Raw genomic sequence first — 18896 nt, 5'->3', positions numbered from 1 at the left:
ATGCGCTGGTGGGCAATGATGGGATGCACTGGTGCATTGATGAGGTGGCACTGATGGGCTGCACTGGTGGGCACTGATGAGGTGGCACTGATGGGCTGCACTGGTGGGCACTGACAGGCTGCACCCCACCTCTCCACCCTAAACAATTATTTCCTCTCCACCCTAGGTTTTTTGAGATGAGGGAGAAAAAAAAAATCGGCCTAAAATATCGGCCGCCCCGATTTTCAAATATCGGCATCGGCATCGGCCAGAGAAAAACCCATATCGGTCTACCTCTACTTATTATGTTAAAAAAAAAAGAAATTGCTTTACAACCCCTTTAAGACTATCTATAATTTTGGAGAGTGCCTCAGGATTCGCCATGATTTTTAAAGGGTGCCTTGACTGAAAAATGTTTGGGAAACACTGGTATAGGGAAAATGCAGGAGATATTTATTGTGCCTAAACAGTACCTGAACATTTTCCTTTTTTTACATGAATTCCTCCTGAAAATCAGCAGTGCACTGCCTGGTATGTGAGGGTGCCTACCGCCCCACAGTTGAATACCTGCACTGTGAAATGTAAGGCACGGCTGACTGATTGCTAGTCTCTGGAGATTTGGTCATGTCACTACTGTGTTCAATGTTTTTTTTTTGTTAGAGAATCTGACAATCTGCCCTTACCAAGATGGCCGCCTCCATAGAGAGACACATAGGTAGATTCACGTAGGGGCGCCTAAAATTAAGGTCGGCGTAGCCTAGCGTGTTTACACTACGCCGCCTTAAGTAAGAGAGGAAAGTACATGATTCAGAAAGCACTTACCTCCTTACTTAGGGCAGCGTAGTGTAAACACGGCGGGCGTAAGGGCGCCTAATTCAAATGGGTTGGGGGGGCGTGTTTAATGCCAATGAGGCTTGACCTCACGTTTTTTGATGTTATTTCTCACTGCGCATGCGCCGGGCGCCTACATTTCCCAGGGCGCATTGCGGCTAAGTACGCCGTACGGGCCTATTGATTTTGACGCGGACGTAAACGACGCAACTCCCGATTCGCGGACAACTTATGCAAACGACGTAAAAAATTCGAACCTCGCGGCGGGAACGGCGGCCATACTTTAACATTGTTATTCCACCACATAGGGGCTCGCGTACGTTCGGGAATCGGCGTAAAAAAGAGATTTTTAATACAGCTTACCTGTAAAATCTTTTTCTTGGAGTACATCACGGGACACAGAGCGGCATTCATTACTATATGGGTTATATGGAGTACCTTCAGGTGTTGACACTGGCAATCTCAAACAGGAAATGCCCCTCCCTATATAACCCCCTCCCATAGGAGGAGTACCTCAGTTTTGTAGCAAGCAGTATGCCTCCCAAAATGGTCCCCAAAAGAGGGGTGGGAGCTCTGTGTCCCGTGATGTACTCCAAGAAAAAGATTTTACAGGTAAGCTGTATTAAAAATCTCTTTTTCTTTATCGTTACATCACGGGACACAGAGCGGCATTCATTACTATATGGGATGTCCCAAAGCAATGCTTACAATGAGGGGAGGGAGAACATCTCCAAGACAAAAGGATTTAATTTAGAGATATACTCAAATCATAATAAATCCAACTTAGTTGAGAAAAATAATCTTACATTTTTAAATTTAACTCAAAAAAAAAGAGGAGCCCCCGGAATCCGAGGGTCTCAAACTGCAGCCTGCAGCACTGCCTGCCCAAAGGCTGTATCAGAATTCCTTCTTACGTCCAACTGGTAGAATTTTGTAAACGTGTGGACAGAAGACCAGGTTGCCGCCTTGCAAACTTGAGCCATAGAGATCTGGTGGTGTGCTGCCCAGGAGGCGCCCATGGCCCTAGTAGAATGAGCCTTTATGATACTGGAGGAGGCAACCCCTTCAAGCCGTAGGCCTGAGTGATTAATTGCTTAATCCACCTAGAAATGGTGGACTTTGCAGCTGCCTGCCCCTTCTTGGGCCCATCCGGTAAAATGAACAGCACATCTGTTTTCCGGATCTTCTTTGTAGCTTTAAGATAGGCCTTCATGGCCCTGACAATATCCAAGGTATGCAGCAACCCTTCCTTTCTGGAAGTAGGTTTAGGGAAGAAGGATGGTAATACCAGATCCTGGTTCAAATGAAAACTGGATATAACCTTCGGTAGGAAGGAAGGATGAGGGCGGAGAACGACCCTGTCCTTATGAAAAATAAGATATGGTTCCTTACAGGATAAGGCCGCCAGTTCCGATACTCTTCTTGCGGAAACTATGGCGACCAAAAATACTAACTTCCTTGTCAGTAAAACCAAAGGAATTTCAGCCAACGGCTCAAACGGTTGTTTCTGTAAACTTGACAGAACAAGATTTAAATCCCACGGGCAAAGCGGGGATTTAACTGGAGGTTTAATACGCAAGACCCCTTGAAGGAAGGTCTTAACCAGCGAGTGGGTGGCCAGCGGCCGCTGAAACCACACTGACAGAGCAGAAATCTGTCCCTTGATTGTGCTTAATGCCAATCCTTTATCCACTCCTAGCTGGAGAAAACTTAAAACTCTATCAATGGTGAATTTGCGAGGAAGCCATAGCTTGGACTCACACCAGCCTACATAGGCCTTCCAGACCCTGTAATAAATCACCCTAGAGACCGGTTTCCTGGCTCTGATTAGGGTAGAGATTACTTTCTGAGACAGACCTCTACCCCTGAGAATCAGGGATTCAGCTTCCAGGCCGTCAAATTTAGATGCCGTAAGGCAGGGTGGAGGATCGGACCTTGCGATAGCAGGTCTGGCCGTAGAGGAAGAGTCCAAGGGTCTCCCACTACCATCCTTAAAATTAGTGAGTACCATGCCCTTCTGGGCCATGCTGGAGCTACCAGGATAACTGGTATGTGCTCCAGCCTGATCCTGCGCAGCAGGCGGGGTAGTAACTGGAGCGGGGGAAACGCATAAAGAAGTTTGAACTGATGCCAAGGGCAAACCAGCGCATCGGTTCCGCAGGCCATCGGATCCCTTGAGCGGGACATGAACTTGTCTAGCTTCTTGTTGAGTCTCGATGCCATGATATCCACGTCCGGCACTCCCCATCTTTGGCAGAGTGCTTGAAAGATTTGTGGATGCAGAGACCATTCCCCCGGCCATAGAGTCTGGCGGCTTAAGAAGTCCGCCTGAAAGTTGTCCACTCCGGGAATGAATATTGCCGATATGCAGGGCACATGAACCTCTGCCCATAGGAGAATCAAGCTCACCTCTCTCTGAGCGGCTTGACTCCTGGTTCCCCCTTGGTGATTTATGTATGCCACGGCCGTGGCATTGTCTGATTGAATTCTCACCGGGAACCCCTGCAATTTTGACGTCCAAGCCCTGAGGGCTAGTCGAGCAGCTCTGAGCTCCAAGATGTTGATGGGTAATTGCTTCTCTAGCTTTGCCCAAGTACCTTGGCGAGTGCAACCATCCAAAATTGCTCCCCAGCCTGTCAGGCTGGCGTCTGTGGTCACTATCTTCCAAGCCACTGGGCTGAAAGATCTCCCTTTCAGTAGATTCTGAGGGTCTAACCACCAACACAGACTTTGTCGGACTCTTGATGAGAGCGGCAACGGGATATCCAAGGCCTGTGGCCTTCTGCTCCATGCTGACAGGATGGCTGCCTGCAGGATGCGAGTGTGACTCTGGGCGTATGGTACCGCCTCGAATGTGGCCACCATCTTGCCTAGTAATCTCATACATAGGCGAATAGTCGGTTCCTTTTTGCTTAGAACCAGTAGGATTAATTCCTTGATGGCTTTGACCTTCCTCAGAGGTAGAAACACTCTTTGTTGTTCTGTGTCTAATCTCATGCCGAGATATTCCAACTGCCTTGTGGGCAGGAAAGCTGACTTTTCTCGATTTAGGACCCAGCCGAACTTCTCGAGGTATTGGACCGTGAGGGCCACTGCTCGCTCCAAGCCGGGAGACGAGTGATCTATGACTAGGAGGTCGTCCAGGTATGCTAGGATCGTGACCCCCTGGATCCTTAGTTTGGCTAGGATTGGAGCTAGGACCTTCGTGAACACCCGGGGGGCCGTAGCCAACCCGAAGGGAAGCGCCACGAATTGGAAGTGACGCGAAGCCACCATGAAGCGTAGATATCTTTGATGTGGCTGATAAATTGGAACATGAAGGTAGGCATCCTTTATGTCTATGGATGCCATGAAGTCGTCCTTTTGGAGTGTGGCAGCTGCTGACCGCACGGATTCCATCCGAAATGAGCGGATCTTTAGGTATGCATTTACCATCTTTAGGTCCAAAATTGGCCTGACATCTCCATTGGACTTCGGGATGATGAATAGGTTGGAGTAGAAACCTAGCCCCTGTTCCAGGACTGGTACCTCTACTATTACTTCCTGGGAAAGTAGATGATTTAATGCCGACATTAATGCGGCTCCTTTCTCCGGATCGTTTGGAATCCTCGACTCCTGGAAATGAGGAGGAGGAAACTTTAGGAAATCTAATTTGTAGCCCGTGGCCACGGAAGACCGTACCCACTCGTCGGGAATGCTGGCTTCCCAAACCTCTGAAAAGAGTCGCAGCCTTCCCCCGACCTTCGTGGGTGGGGGCGCCCCTTCATAAGGTTGGCTTGGGGGCTGGTTTTGCTGGTTTGCGAAACCACTGCTTTCTGCCTCTAGCAGCCTGTCCTTGAGACTTGCTGTTGAAGCCGAAGTTTGCTTTCGCAGGAGGCCGTCGATACTGTTTGGCATTAGAGGGCCCCTGCCCAGGGGAGTACTGTCGTTTAAACGCAGGCCCCTGAAACGTCTTCTTAGTTGGCAAGAGAGTACTTTTGCCGTTTGAAATGGTTTGAATGTATTTATCTAGGTCTTCTCCGAAGAGTCGTCCTCCATGGAAGGGGAACCCTACCAGGAGCTTCTTGCATGGGGGCTCGGCCTCCCAGCTTTTTAACCATAAGAGTCTTCTCATATGGATAAGGGATAACGATAAACGTGACGCTTGCTGGACAGAATCCTTAATTGCGTCTACCGTAAAACATATGGCCTTAGGGACATCCGAAAATTCTTCTGCCTGCTGGGCAGGAATAAGTTTAAGCATCTGCTTAATTTGATCCGATAACGCTTGAGCAACCCCAATCGCAGCCACAGCTGGCTGTACTACTGCCCCTGCAGTAGTGAAGGAGTTCTTAAGTAGTGCTTCCAAGCGTTTATCAACTGGATCCTTGAATACCTGTATGTTTTCTACAGGGCATGTTAACGACTTGTTAACACATGAGATGGCTGCGTCCACTGCAGGAGTAGCCCATTTCTTGGAAAATTTTTCTTCCATAGGATATAGGGCAGAGAATCTTTTAGGTGGTAAGAAGATTTTATCTGGCTTGTTCCAATCTTGGAACAAAACTCCCTCTAATAGAGGGTGGATCGGAAACACTGCATTGCTTTGAGGCGCCCTCAGTGAGCCCAAAGCTGAAACCGTAGATACTTGGAGATCTGGTACTGGCAAGTTGAATGCATTATGGACCAAGTCCGTTAAGGCTTGAATCCACCAGCTCTCCCCTTGGGAGACTGCTTCAGACTCCTCTGTATCCGGATCTTCGATCCCTGAACCTACTTGGTCCTTGTCCAAGAGGTCGTCCAATTCCCCTGAGGAAAGGACCTCCTCTTCTGAGGGTCCACGCTCGGGCGACGGAGATCTACTCCGTTTACTGCCCCGCATAGCTGTGGCTATCATTTTTCCCATTCTTTTCTCCATCTCTCTTAAAGAGGTGAGTAATACCTCGTCCGTGACCATCTTAGGGTTGGACTGACCCGCGCCAGCTCCAGCCCCAGATCCCGATGGCCCCAAGGCTCCCTTTGGGGAAAGCAGCGGCATAGCTTTGTCCGAGACCTCAGACTCTCTGGGGGAATCCCCACCTCTTGTACCCTCTGACCCGGATGCCATGGTACAATACCGAGGTACACCTGCCACTTATTGGTACTTGGAACTATAAAAGTTAATTGCCCAAACACCTGTTTGGGGAACAAAAAAATGCTTCCTCTTCCCTAGATGACCTTTTTTTTTTTTTTTTTTTCAATCTTTTTTTGTTCTTGTTTCAAATCCAGGAAAGAAAAAGCCTTCTGTCCCCCTGAGTAGTATTGCAAGAAAAAACTATGAGATGGAAAAGAAACAGCCTATTTCTAGGCTTGAAAACAGTCTTCTGAAGACTGCAATATTCTTTCTGGCCACTGTGTGTCCTCGGCGCCCCGTGCTGCCGCTCTGGTCTTTCCTCCCCAGTTCCAATGTATTGAATGAGCTGTTTGGAACGAAAAAGGAAGGGCCGCCCCTTCCTTAAACCACTGACCCGCCCTTCCCCCCTCAGCTGAACGGCGCGAATAGGGGGGGGGGTTGGGGGGAGGGGAGCCTCTCTGCTCCAGCTGGAACCACGAGGAGGTCAGCGTTCTGCCTGCTTGCAGGCTCTGAGGAGGAAGACTGATGGAGCATCGCCTGGAGGCTTGCAGGTAAGCATAGCTCTCTGACACACACCTACACTTTATATTACACAGGCCCCACTCAATGCTTTTCCAACACTACAAGGGAGGTCACTTCTTATGGGGAAAAAATACACATAGAGCCATCCTATCATTAAGATATGTGACTAGTTTGCCAGATGCAGCGCATAACTTTAGGCATGTCCCCTGTGACCCCCCAGAAAAAACCTGCTAAGAACCAAGTTCCGCAAGTTTTCCCCTCACTTACCTGCTCCATGCCGCAGGACTTTGCCAAGCAAGAGGCCCAATCTTCCCCCATCTCCGTGGGGATGTCTAGACCTTCAGGCCCTGGGTTCCTATGAAGGATCCACTGTCCTGGGCCCATATAGCACTCTGGCAACAGAAAACATTAGGCACCCAAAGGTTTCTAAGTCCTGGGCCCAGGGTCCAGCTCTCTAAAAAGAAAAGCATTATGGGCTATACCCCAAGGGTTTGGGGTCCGGTTACTGACCACTTTAGCGCTGAGGCCTTTGGACAGAACCGGTTAGCTCACCTAATCCCAAGGATGCGGAGGCAAGCTAAACCATGACCAACACCTAAGACACTGGCGTAAAAACTGAGGTACTCCTATGGGAGGGGGTTATATAGGGAGGGGCATTTCCTGTTTGAGATTGCCAGTGTCAACACCTGAAGGTACTCCATATAACCCATATAGTAATGAATGCCGCTCTGTGTCCCGTGATGCAACGATAAAGAAAGCTCATTTACATAATCTACGCCGGCCGCAATGGAAGCGCCACCTAGCGGCCATCCAAAAAATTGCAAGCTAAGATAGAACGGCACAAGCCGGCCTATCTTAGCTTTGTTTAAGCGTATATCTGTTTGAGCATACGCTTAAACAAACGCCGGCGTAGATTCAGAGTTAGGTCGGCTTATCTACTGATAAGCCGGCCTAACTCTTTGTGAATCTACCTAACAGTGTGGAACAATGAATGGTAAAATCAATACTCAGCATATATATTTACAACACATTTTTATCATTTAGGTAAGCCATGTATGTTAATCCAACAGAACAGACTGTAATACCTTGCACAAATATAAAAGCCCTTGCAGACCAAGGACAATTGCTCTAATGATCGTAGATCAAGCTCACTGGAAACCACCCAACGGAAAACATACATCAGCACCTCCATAGGGAGCTCTGAAAAACAGAAAGCAAATATTTCAACTTGAAGCATCTGTTTCCAGATATTTCCTGGATGATCCAAGATTATACCACTGGTGCTTAACTCTGGAATATATATTTCATGACTACAAGTAGACGAATACAAACATTTTTTCCACTGAGGATAATTTTAGTATCTTACAGTAGTTCGTAAACAGAAATTCTTGTCAGGATAGTATTAGCTAATAATAATTGTATGAATGCCAGATTATGACCCCTTGCAGTTCCTTTTTGGTTGACTGGAAGCTTTGTCAGTGACTTTGAAGGTTAGTCAGAGCTGTGTGCGCTCCTTTTCACAGACGTTACTGAATAGATCACTAGTAAAACTCTGTGGTCTATAATGGCTACATGAGTAGCTCATGACATTCAGACATTAATTCTTTTTCCAAATACAAACAAGCAGATATAACATAAGATGTCTTACACATCAGGCTTTTCATTTAGACTTTTCAGGTTCGCCTGAAGTTCTTATTTTAAGAACAAAGGGACAGATTCTGATACATTTACGTTGCTCCACGGCAGCGTAACGTATGCCATTTACGTTACACCGCCACAGGTTTACAGCGTAAGTGCCTGATTCTCAAAGCTCTTACCTGTAAACTTGCGGCGGTGTAACGTAAATCCGATCGGCGCAAGCCCGCCTAATTCAAATGGGGCGGGCACCATTTAAATTAGGCGCATTCCCGCGCCGAACGTACTGCACATGCTCAGTCAGGAAAATTACCCGACGTGCATTGCGCTAAATGACGTCGCACGGACGTAATTTCTTTAGACGTTAACGTAAATGGCATCCAGCGCCATTCACGGACGACTTACGCAAACGACGTTGTTTTTAAAATTTCGACGCGGGAACGACGGCCATACTTAAGGGCTCAGCCCTAATTTTACGCGGCGTATCTTGACGGAAACAACGTAAAGTTAGATCGACGGGCAGCGCGGACGTTCGGGAATCGCCGTAACTAGTCATTTGCATATTCTACAACGACCGCAATGGCCTCGCCACCTAGCGGCCGGCCTAGAATAGCATCCTTAAGATCCGACAGTGTAATTCAATTACACCTGTCGGATCTTAGGGCTAGCTATGCGTAACTGATTCTATGAATCAGTCGCATAGTTAGGACGGCCAGATCACAGAGATACGGCGTCGTATCTCTTTTGTGAATCTGGCCCAAACAACTTATAATGGTTTACCTGGTTTCTAGAACTTGTGAGAACTAAAAAGTGCTATAAGAAAAGTTCTATCCTCAGCATTTTACCTTTTGCACATGATACTCCTGTTTGAGCACCATACTTTTTTTATGTGTTTGCGCGTACATGCTTTCGCGCGCACACACACTCACGTCTTTTCGCACGAATGCGTAAAAACGTATTTTCGCGTTCTTTCTGCGCAATATGCAAATGGGAAGTTGAGTCCATTTGTGTGCATTCGTGCGCATAAGGGCGTAATTTACTGACTCAAAAAGCATATATTTCCATTTTTTTCCCACTGAAGAATGCACGGCGCTTGTTTGCATTACAATCAATGTTAGTTCAGTTAAAAAAAAAAAGAGCTGTACTGAGCCTTTTCAAGCTGCAGTGTGCAAGAGGCCCTTTTCATTACTTTCAATGAGGAATTACTGAATGGTGAAAGTGGATAAAAAATGCTGAAAACATATAGGTTTGTGCAGACACATAGGCCCGGATTCACAAAGCACTTGCGCCGACATAGAACAATATACGCCGACGTAAGTGCAAATGTGCACCGTCGTATCTGTGCGCCGTACCCACAAACTAAGATAAGCCTAAAAACAGGCTTAATCCCGCCGACGTATCTTGCCTACGCCGGCGTAGGGTGGGCGCAAATTTAGGCTGGATGCATGGTGGCGCTTCCATTCATCAGCCATTCAAATATGCAAATGAGGAAAATACGGCGATTCACGAACGTACGTGTGCCGACGCAGGCTACGTGATGTGCGCGTAAGTTGGACGTCCGGCGTTAAGTTAAGCCCCATAAAGGAGGTGCAACCCAGCAGCAGACATGCAAAGGTCTGCACCAAGGAAAACAATCCGGCGTATTTTACGTTGGACGTGAGTCTGGCTGGGCGTAGGATACGTTTATGGCGTAGGCAGTGATCCGGCGTATCTTAGGCAGTTCTTCCGACATGGTTGTGAGCATGCGCATGGGAATGCGTCCATGGCACGATGCATGCGCAGTTCGTTAAATGTACTTGTCTGGCGCTCGGACCATCATTTGCATGGGGGGTCAGGCCTCATTTGCATGGGTCAAACCCACTTCCACCTACGCCGGCCTGCGCCTTCAAAACCTATGCTACGTCGACGCAGCGTGGGGAGCACTGGCTTCCTGAATTCCATGCTTGTCTCTCTGCGGCGTACATTTGTTTGCGGTACGGCGGCGTAATGTGCGCCCGCTCTCTGTGAATCTGGACCATAGTCTTTTATTTACATTTCTAACGTCTGTGTTTTACACACAAAATAGATAAAAACTGAAAGAAATGTACAAGCATACCTGAAATATGAGTCTGAGTAACATCATACTCTGGCTGACACAACTTGAGCGCAGACTCTTGAAATGATAGCTGCTGCTGGAAGTAGGCTAGTAAGTCAGCCATCTTGCTATCATCGTTGGCATCTTCCATACTGCAAGTACAAACAGCTGTTTGTAAATAAAACAGGAACTGCCATCGTTTTCTGCCACCCAGCCACTCAAAACAACATGAAAAACAATTACTTTACAGATAAAGGGTGTTTTTTTAACCAATACATACAACCAACCAATACCAACAGTATAAGAAGTCCAAGCAAATAGACACATGGTAAAGTCCATTATAAGACAACCTTTATGCGTGATTTACCTGTAACATCAAGGTGTCTGTATTGCAAGTGACAGGGTGGGTTGGAAGCAGGGATTTAACAATGAATAATGGGGGCTCCACTGCAAAACAGTTTGCAATGTCAACCTGAGACAATATGTGCCACTGATGTTGACATTAACTATTCCTAAATCAAAGACAGGCACCACAGAGCTGTTAGCACAATGAGCATACTAAATGGGACCAGTATGCATAGATGTGATAGCAATAATAATAATTTCCATAATGAAATCAGCTGTCCCATAAGGTTTTAGCCGAGAAGAAACTGGCACCTTTTGATTGTAGGCATTCATTTTACTCTATAGCAGTTCAGAGTGCAATAAATATACACTGCTAACACAGCAAAGCTAATGCTTTAGACCAGGGGTCTCAAACTGGTGGCCCTCCAGTTGTTGCGGAACTACAAGTCCCATCACGCCTCTGCGTGGGAGTCATGCTTGTGCCTTGCAATGCCTCATGGGAATTGTAGTTTTGCAACAGCTGGAGGGCCGCCAGTTCGAGACCTCTGCTTTAGACAGCGCAGAGGGGATCTGTGATTTGCTGAACATGAGGTCCGACCCCTGTTCTTCTACACTGAGAACTTCACAGTTTCGTTTTCCTTAACCGCCTCTCGCCCTGCCAATACACAAAGGCAGCAGGACGGGACAAGCATAGTTCTGGGAAGACACACCAGTGTGGCCTTGGCTAGTGCTGTTGTCTATGTTTTTTTTTTAATTCCCCAACTTCTCCTTTAAATCACTTTGTAAGACAGAATTACATGTGTTATGAACACAACAGTGTTGAACAGGATATATTTCACTGACACCGGAAAAAACAGCATCATAAAGACTTCATGACAAAAACAGATACAGCTGTGTTCTTGATACATACAAGTTTTTCCCTTCTCCGTCAGGGGACCAGTTGTAATTTATTTTAAACTCAATGTCAGGCACAAGCTGCATGGCTTGGCGGTAAAACTTGATAGCTGTTAAAAAAAAAAAAAAAAAGTTGTGTTAACACATGCCCAAGTCTTACCTTTCTGTATAAAGACTACATTGTGTACAGCAAATACTTCCTGGGAGGTAAAAAAGAGAACTTTGCTCTATCTATAAAAATTAGAGCAGTACAAACACGCCTACAGTCATGTGGTCGCAAATCATGTGATTCATGAAGAATGAACGCCTTAAAAACATCCTTGGAAAGGGTAAGATAGTAATCATATATCTCTATTAGCAGATCACCATTTTTACAGACGGGTGCTGCACTAATGTGGTTTCAGATACCAATAAGAAATTGGTGAATCAGCAGTATAGGTTCCATCTAAAACAAAGAAATCAGTTTTAAAGGGTTAGTTCGCCTTCACTTACTTTTCCCAAAAACCACCAGTTGCATTGGACTGTTCTTATGGTTGTAAAGCTAAAATATATTTACCTTAATGAATTCCCTGCATTAAGATAAAAAGTATTTCATTATGTGCATCACCACCCCCAGTTTACTTACCTGAGCCTGATGTTGATCCAGCACTGTGCCCATCTCCGCTCCCACAAGCCCCGCAAATAGCTGCTGTCAGTCAAATACTGCGACGAGAGAGTTGGGCCAAGTCTCACTGCCTGTGCCTATATACACTAGAGCTGCACGATTCTGGGAAAAATGAGAATCGCGATTCTTTTGCATAAAATGAAGATCACGATTCCCTCAAGATTCTCAATTGTTTTCTATTTAAAGTGGTAGTAAACCCCGTTCTTGTTTTTTTTTTTAAACCTACCTGAAAGGCAAAAGCCATAATGAGCTAGTATGCACCGCATACTAGCTCATTATGAAATACTTACCTTGGAACGAGTCATAGGGAACTTACCTGGTCCACGCCGAGGGAGATGTCATCTTGCCTCGGCGTGTCTTCCGGGTATCGCCGCTCCAGCGCTGTGAGTGGCTGGAGCGTCAATGTCGTCAGGCGCGGGAGACTTCTTGGCGGCTGCCGGGCCTGGAGTGGGCGTGTTGTATGGTAATCTGGTATGACCCCACGTAATTGACGCTTCTTACGAACGACACATGCGCCGTCCGTGGACGTATCCCAGTGCGCATGCGCGAAATCACGTCGCAAATAGTCAATGCTTTCGACGTGAACGTAACTTACGCAAAGCCCTATTCGCGAACGATTTACGCAAACAACGGAAAATTCTACGCTGTCCCTACGTCCATACCTAACATTGCGTACACCTCATAGAGGCAGGGGTAACGTTACGCCGAAAAAAGCCTTACGTAAACAACATAAAAAAATGCGCCGGGCGGACATACGTTTGGGAAACGGCGTATCTAGCTAATTTGCATACTCAACGCGGAAATCAACGGAAGCGCCACCTAGCGGCCAGCGTAAATATGCACCTAAGATTCGACGGCGTACTAAGACGTACGGTAGTCGGATCTAGCCCACATTCAGGCGTATCTTGTTTTGTGGATACAATACAAAGATACGACGGCGCATCGTAGAACTTACGCGGCGTATCAATAGATACGCCGCTGCAAGTTCTTTGTGGATCTGGCCCAGTATATGTAAATCTGACGTACTATTTACATGTTAAATTTTAAAAGCCGCAGCAAACCTGCTGACCTTACATGCTTGCTAATGTAAAAGAACACCTCTGATTTTCACATTTAACTAAATGTGAAAATCAGAGGTATTCTGTCACATTAGCAAGCATGTAAGGTTTGCTGCTGCTTTTAAAATTTAACATGTAAACGGTCTGTCAGATTTTCATATACTTTATTTAAGCATATAAGCTCCGTTTTGTGTTGAAAATAACTGTGAAAGTTATTACTCTGTTGGGTGCAACAAGATGTCCGCTTGCCCCCCTTCTAACTAACATTACAGTACAGGAGCGTGGGGTGGAGCAAGATGACGGCAACGAAACGTCACTTCCTGACGAGACAGCCGCCGCTGGGTGTACCAAGATGGCCACCGCTCCGGAGCTAGGCCGAAGCCGGGGACTTTCCTATGGCCGCACGCGAAAGTCGCGGGTCATCTGGCCTGGAGATCGTCGGAAGGGGGGGGGGGAGGGGTGAATCGAGATCGCGATTAATTTACGATTAATCGTGCAGCTCTAATATACACCGGCAGTGTGGCTCAGGACTGATCCCACAGGTGTGCCACAATGAGGAGAAATTCTCTATGGTGGCATGCTGAGAAGAGGAGGAGCGAGAATCGACAGCGGGGGAACCCAGAAGAGGAGGATCAGGGCCGCTCTTGCACAGAGCAGGCAAGTATAACGTTTTTTTTTTTTTTAAATAAAAAACATCTTGACTTTACAAACTCTTTACATGAACACGCTGTGCTCCATTTTGTAAATAAATGCCTACTTTTTAGGATGCTCATACAATAGTCCACCCCTACCCATTCTGCAGATGGTAGGATGGCAGATTCTGCAGATGGTAGGACATACTCCGCATTACATACTTGGCCCCGGCAACTCAGTAATGAACACTTTGTTCCATACCCACACAGGCACGCTCCACTCTTGCAGCTTAGTGTTTTGCAAGAATGAGACTGCAGAATGCGCATTTGCGAGTAGGGAATAAAGCTAAGTACATTTCTGGGGCTGCACATTCAACTCTGTGTATATCCTGCCATCTGCAGGATGGAAAAGGGCATATACAAAAAGTAAGCATTTATGTACAAAACAGAGCACAGTATGTTCATTTATTAAAAACACTGCAACACATAAGGAGGTAATGGCGAACTAACCCTTAAACAAGAGAACCAGGGAAAAAAATCTCTGCTATCTATAGGAGAATAACTGATCAGATTAGAAATCAGTCTGCTTATTCCTATTGTAAGTAGTGCCTTCAGTGTTCTTAAGTACTGCTCATCTCCTCCCCACACCACCAACAAATTATACATTACATATATATACGGATACACACGCAGTGCTTTGAAAAAGTATTCATACCTCTTGAAATGTTCCACATTTTGTCACGTTGCAACTGAAAACATAAATGTATTTTATGTGATAGACCAACACAAAGTGGGACATAAAATTGTGAAGTGGAAGGAAAATGATGAATGGTTTTTAATTTCTTTTTACAGATAAATATCTGAAATATGTGGCTTGCATTTGTATTCAGCCCCCTTTACTCTGATACTCCAAATCCAGTGGAACCAATTGCCTTCAGAAGTCACCCAATTAGTAGAGTTCACCTGTGTGTAATTTAATCTCAGTATAAATACAGCTGTTCTGTGAAGCCCTCAGAGTTTTTTTTAAGAGAACCTTAGCGAACAAACAGCATCATGAAGGCCAAGAAACACACCAGACATAAAGCTGTGGAGAAGTTTAAAGCAGGGTTAGGTTGCAAGGTTAGGTTATAAAAAAAATATGCCAAGCTTTGAACATCTCACAGAGCACTGTTCAATCCATCATCCGAACATGGAGAGTATGGCACAACTGCAAACTTACCAAGACACGACCATCCCCCTAAACTGACAGGCCGGGCAAGGAGAGCATTAATCAGAGAAGTAGTCAAGAGGCACATGATAACTCTGGAGGAGCTACAGAGATCCACAGCTCAGCTGGGAGAATCTGTCCACAGGACAACTATTAGTCGTTCACTCCACAAATCTGGCCATTATGGAAGAGTGGCAAGAAGAAAACCATTGTTGAAAGAAAGCCATAAGAAGTCATGTTTGCAGTTTGTTAAAAAGCCAGCTCTGGTCAGATTTTACTTTTTGGCCTAAAAGCAAAACGCTATGTGTGGTGGAAAACTAACACTGCACATCACCCTGAACATACCATCCCCAATCGTGAAACATGGTGGTGGCAGCATCATGTTGTGGTGATGCTTTTCCTCAACTGGGAAGCTGGTCAGAGTTGATGGGAAGATGGATGGAGCCAAATACAGGGCAATCTTAAGCCTCGTACACACGATCGGACTTCAAACAAACTTTTCCGTGGATTTTTGTCTGAAGGGAGTTGGCTGGGCACACCCAAAGCATACACACGCTCAGACTTTTCTGCAAACTTTCCCAACATCACATGGTTTTTCTGCTCTTTACCGCCACCCTTTGGTCAACTTCTGCTATTGTTGGTTGATTTTAACATTGGTTCTGTGCATGCGTATTTGTACTTTGTACAAAAGTCCGATGGCTTGCTGTACACACGGTCAGACTAGGCACCATCGGACTTTTGTTGCCGAAAAGTTTGTCCGTTTGCAGAGCGAACTTTTGTCCAATGAAAATTGAAAAAGTTTGTCCGATGGATCGTACACACGGTCGGATTTTTTGGAAAACTTGCTCATTTTGAAGTTTGTTGGCAAAAAGTCCGACCATGTGTATAGGCCTTTAGAAGAAAAGCTGTTAAGATTCTGCAAAAGTCTTTAGACTGGGGTGGAGGTTCACCTTCCAGCAGGAAAACGACCCTAAACATACAGCTAGAGCTACAATTAAATGGTTTAGATCAAAGCATATTCATGTGTTAGAATGGCCCAGTCAAAGTCGAGACCTAAATCCAATTGAGAATCTGTGGCAAGACTTGAAAATTGCTGTTCGCAGATGCTCTCCATCCAATCTGACAGTGCTTGAGCTATTTTGCAAAGAAGAATGGGCAAAAATTTCACTCTCTAGATGTGCAAAGCTGGTAGAGACCCAAAAAGCCTTGCAGCTGTAATTGCAACGAATGGTGGTTCTACAATGTATTGACGCAGGGGGGCGGAATACAAATACACGCCACACACACTTTTCACATATTTATTTGGAAAACCATTTATCATTTTCCTTCTACTTCACAAATATGTACCACTTTGTGTTGGTCTATCACGTAAAATCCCAATAAAATACAATTTAGGTTTTTGGTTGTAATAGGACTAAGGCCCCTTTCACATGTGCGGACCGTATGTCCACTTTTTCATCCGTCCGTTTGCGGATGAAAAAGGGACATACATGGGTCCCCATGTGATTGCGGGTGTCAGCGGATAAACATCCGCTGACACCCGTAATCGTCCGCCTCCGCAAAGATCCGATTTTGCGGACGGAAGAAAACCCTATTTTTTCTTCTGTCTGTGGATCGGATCGGTTGAACACGGACACACGGTCCGTGTTCATCCGATCCCCAATTGGGGAGAGCGGAGAAAAGACAGGGCGGTCCCTGCACAGTGTGCGGGGACCGCCCTGTCAGCCGCCGGCTCAGCGGGGATTTTACGGAGCGATCCCCGCTGAGCTTACGGACACATGGAGGCGGATCATTACTGATCGGCCCCGTGTGAAAGGGCCCTAAATGTGGAAAATTTCAAGGGGTATGAATACTTTTTCAAGGATAGATAGATAAATAATGCTTACAGGGGTTGTAAAGGTTTTTTTTTTTTTTAAATAACAAACATGTTATACTTGCCTCCACTGTGCAGTTCGTTTTGCACAGAGTGGCCCTGATCCTGGTCTCCCTCTGCGGCTGTCTCGGCTCCTCCCCACAAGAGCTAACCCTCTTAATGGGAAGCGCTCACAAGGGGGTTAGGTTGCGGGCGCGTTCCCATGATACAGCCGGTGGCCATAGCCGCCGTCTGTTTTACTGGGCCCCGCCCCAGGCGTGCCGAGTCATTGATTAGATTGACAGCAGTGGGAGCCAATTTCTGCGCTGCTATCAATCTCCAATGAAGAGCCTAGAAGACCGGGACCAGTAGCCAGCGCGTTCATGCCGCGGGACTTTCAAGAGCTCAGGTAAGTAAACCGGAGGGCTGGGGGGCTTGTAAGCATCGGATGTTTTTTCACCTTAATGCATAGGATGCATAGGAAAAAACTTGGAGCTTTACAACCCCTTTAATCATGTTGTAATGTCATGTTTGCAAATCTGTTGGGAGATGGAGATGGTGGTGTACTGAATGTCAATAGACATCCCATAGTTTTTACAAAAGGACAATAGAATTAAGACATTTAAAAACACAGTGGGGAAGATGTATGAGAGCTTGTCTCATTTTCACTGTAACAGCCCCTGCAACATGCAGACATTGACTCAGGATGAATGCAAATACACACAAGTGCATGCTCCACTAGGAGAGCCTAAGTTTCTTCTTTGGTACAGTACTGGATAATATTTATTCGGTCAGCGTGTCACAAAGCTACACTGCACTCTTTTACGGCAAGGCTGTGGCCAGTGTAAAAAAACAGCACAGCACTGCTACAACATGCATAGGAAGTATAGCAAGACCTTCCGCCTCCTACTGTCAGGAATGACCATAGTGTGTCTATCCTAATAATATTACTGCTGTTAATATACTAATAGCAACCAGGCCAAGAATAGCATTTTGCAAAATTTTTAACAATTAAACACCACCTCTCTTTTCTTAAAGTTATAGTAATCTACACAAAAGATGGTTTCTAACCACATTTTTATCAAAGCGAAGTCTCCTTCGTAAAAACCTTTAACCAATAAACTGGTTTAGTGCTGAAGCCATAACAAAAGCCATTACCTTCATAGAGTGCTCCATTTTGCTCCCGCTCTGCAGCTTTAAGAAAAAGCTCTCTGGCCTGTTAAAAATGCACATATTAAGTTTGCTAGTCCATTCAAAATAAAATAAAAACTTCATTGCTATAACAATAATATACAAGAGAACTAAACAGGAGAGACAATTTACACTGCTTTCCTGCATTACACGCTCAATTAATATATTCAGAAAACGCATATTCGAAAGATAGTCATACTTAACATCTCAAACATTTAGTCTGGGTTCACATCACTGCGAATTGGATGCGGGATCCCCTCATCCAATTCGCCAATAGTAGGAGATTTTGGCCGGTTCACATATCTCCATAGCGAGCCTGGTGCGTTTTGCACAAAAACGTGCGTCTTTTGGTCCGTATTCAGCCCAAAATTTTGGTCCGTATTCAGCTCAAAACCTGAAACGGGGAAACCACCCCTCACCGGACCCCTGCTGTGAGCCGCATGCGGCTCATATGTGAACCGAACCTTAAATGAAATCTGCAGCGCAAGTAATACAGAGAGGGTGCCAACCTCCTGAAAATTCTCGTTACCGGTCTCACAATGGTCTCTTCATTTTGAATTAGGGTCCTGGAAAAAAGCATGCGTCTAGTAAAAAGTGAGGCAGGCCACACTAATTTTCCTGCAACTATGGATTCCACTATTAACACAGAATGTGGGGAAGCTCTGCTGACTGGCATCATCCAATCATGTGCAAGCACCCTTTTTTTTTTTCCTTGCATGAGATTGGGTATTCTTTGTAAAGTGAAGCTTTACCTCATTTTCCAAGCTCTGGAGCAACTGCGCTTGCAAAAGTGCAGTTTATTTTCCTTTGGTAAATCAAACTAAAAGTGTCAGTTAGTGCGATTGTCTGCCACAGTCACAATAGAAGACACTGATATTACTAGTAAAAAATAAATAAAAAATTCCAGTACACATACAATC

The 18896-nt window shown here is 45.7% G+C and overlaps 1 protein-coding gene across 2 annotated transcripts in view; it reads right to left on the bottom strand.

The window, feature by feature from the left end:
- FBXO9 (F-box protein 9) overlaps nt 1–18896 on the bottom strand; it is a 62220-nt gene that overhangs the window by 23406 nt on the left and 19918 nt on the right. For both annotated transcript variants that reach the window (XM_040349821.1, XM_040349822.1), the window contains 4 exons: nt 17944–18001; nt 11389–11482; nt 10155–10285; nt 7510–7624 (listed from right to left, as the gene is read on the bottom strand). In XM_040349821.1, the coding sequence (XP_040205755.1) occupies nt 7510–7624; nt 10155–10285; nt 11389–11482; nt 17944–18001 (398 nt within the window). The remainder of the gene's footprint in view (nt 1–7509; nt 7625–10154; nt 10286–11388; nt 11483–17943; nt 18002–18896) is intronic.

Source organism: Rana temporaria, chromosome 4 (genome assembly GCF_905171775.1).
Source record: "Rana temporaria chromosome 4, aRanTem1.1, whole genome shotgun sequence".
Taxonomy (NCBI): Eukaryota; Metazoa; Chordata; class Amphibia; order Anura; family Ranidae; genus Rana; species Rana temporaria.
Note: the sequence above shows the minus strand (reverse complement) of the source record. Positions and strands in the feature narration are given on the sequence as shown.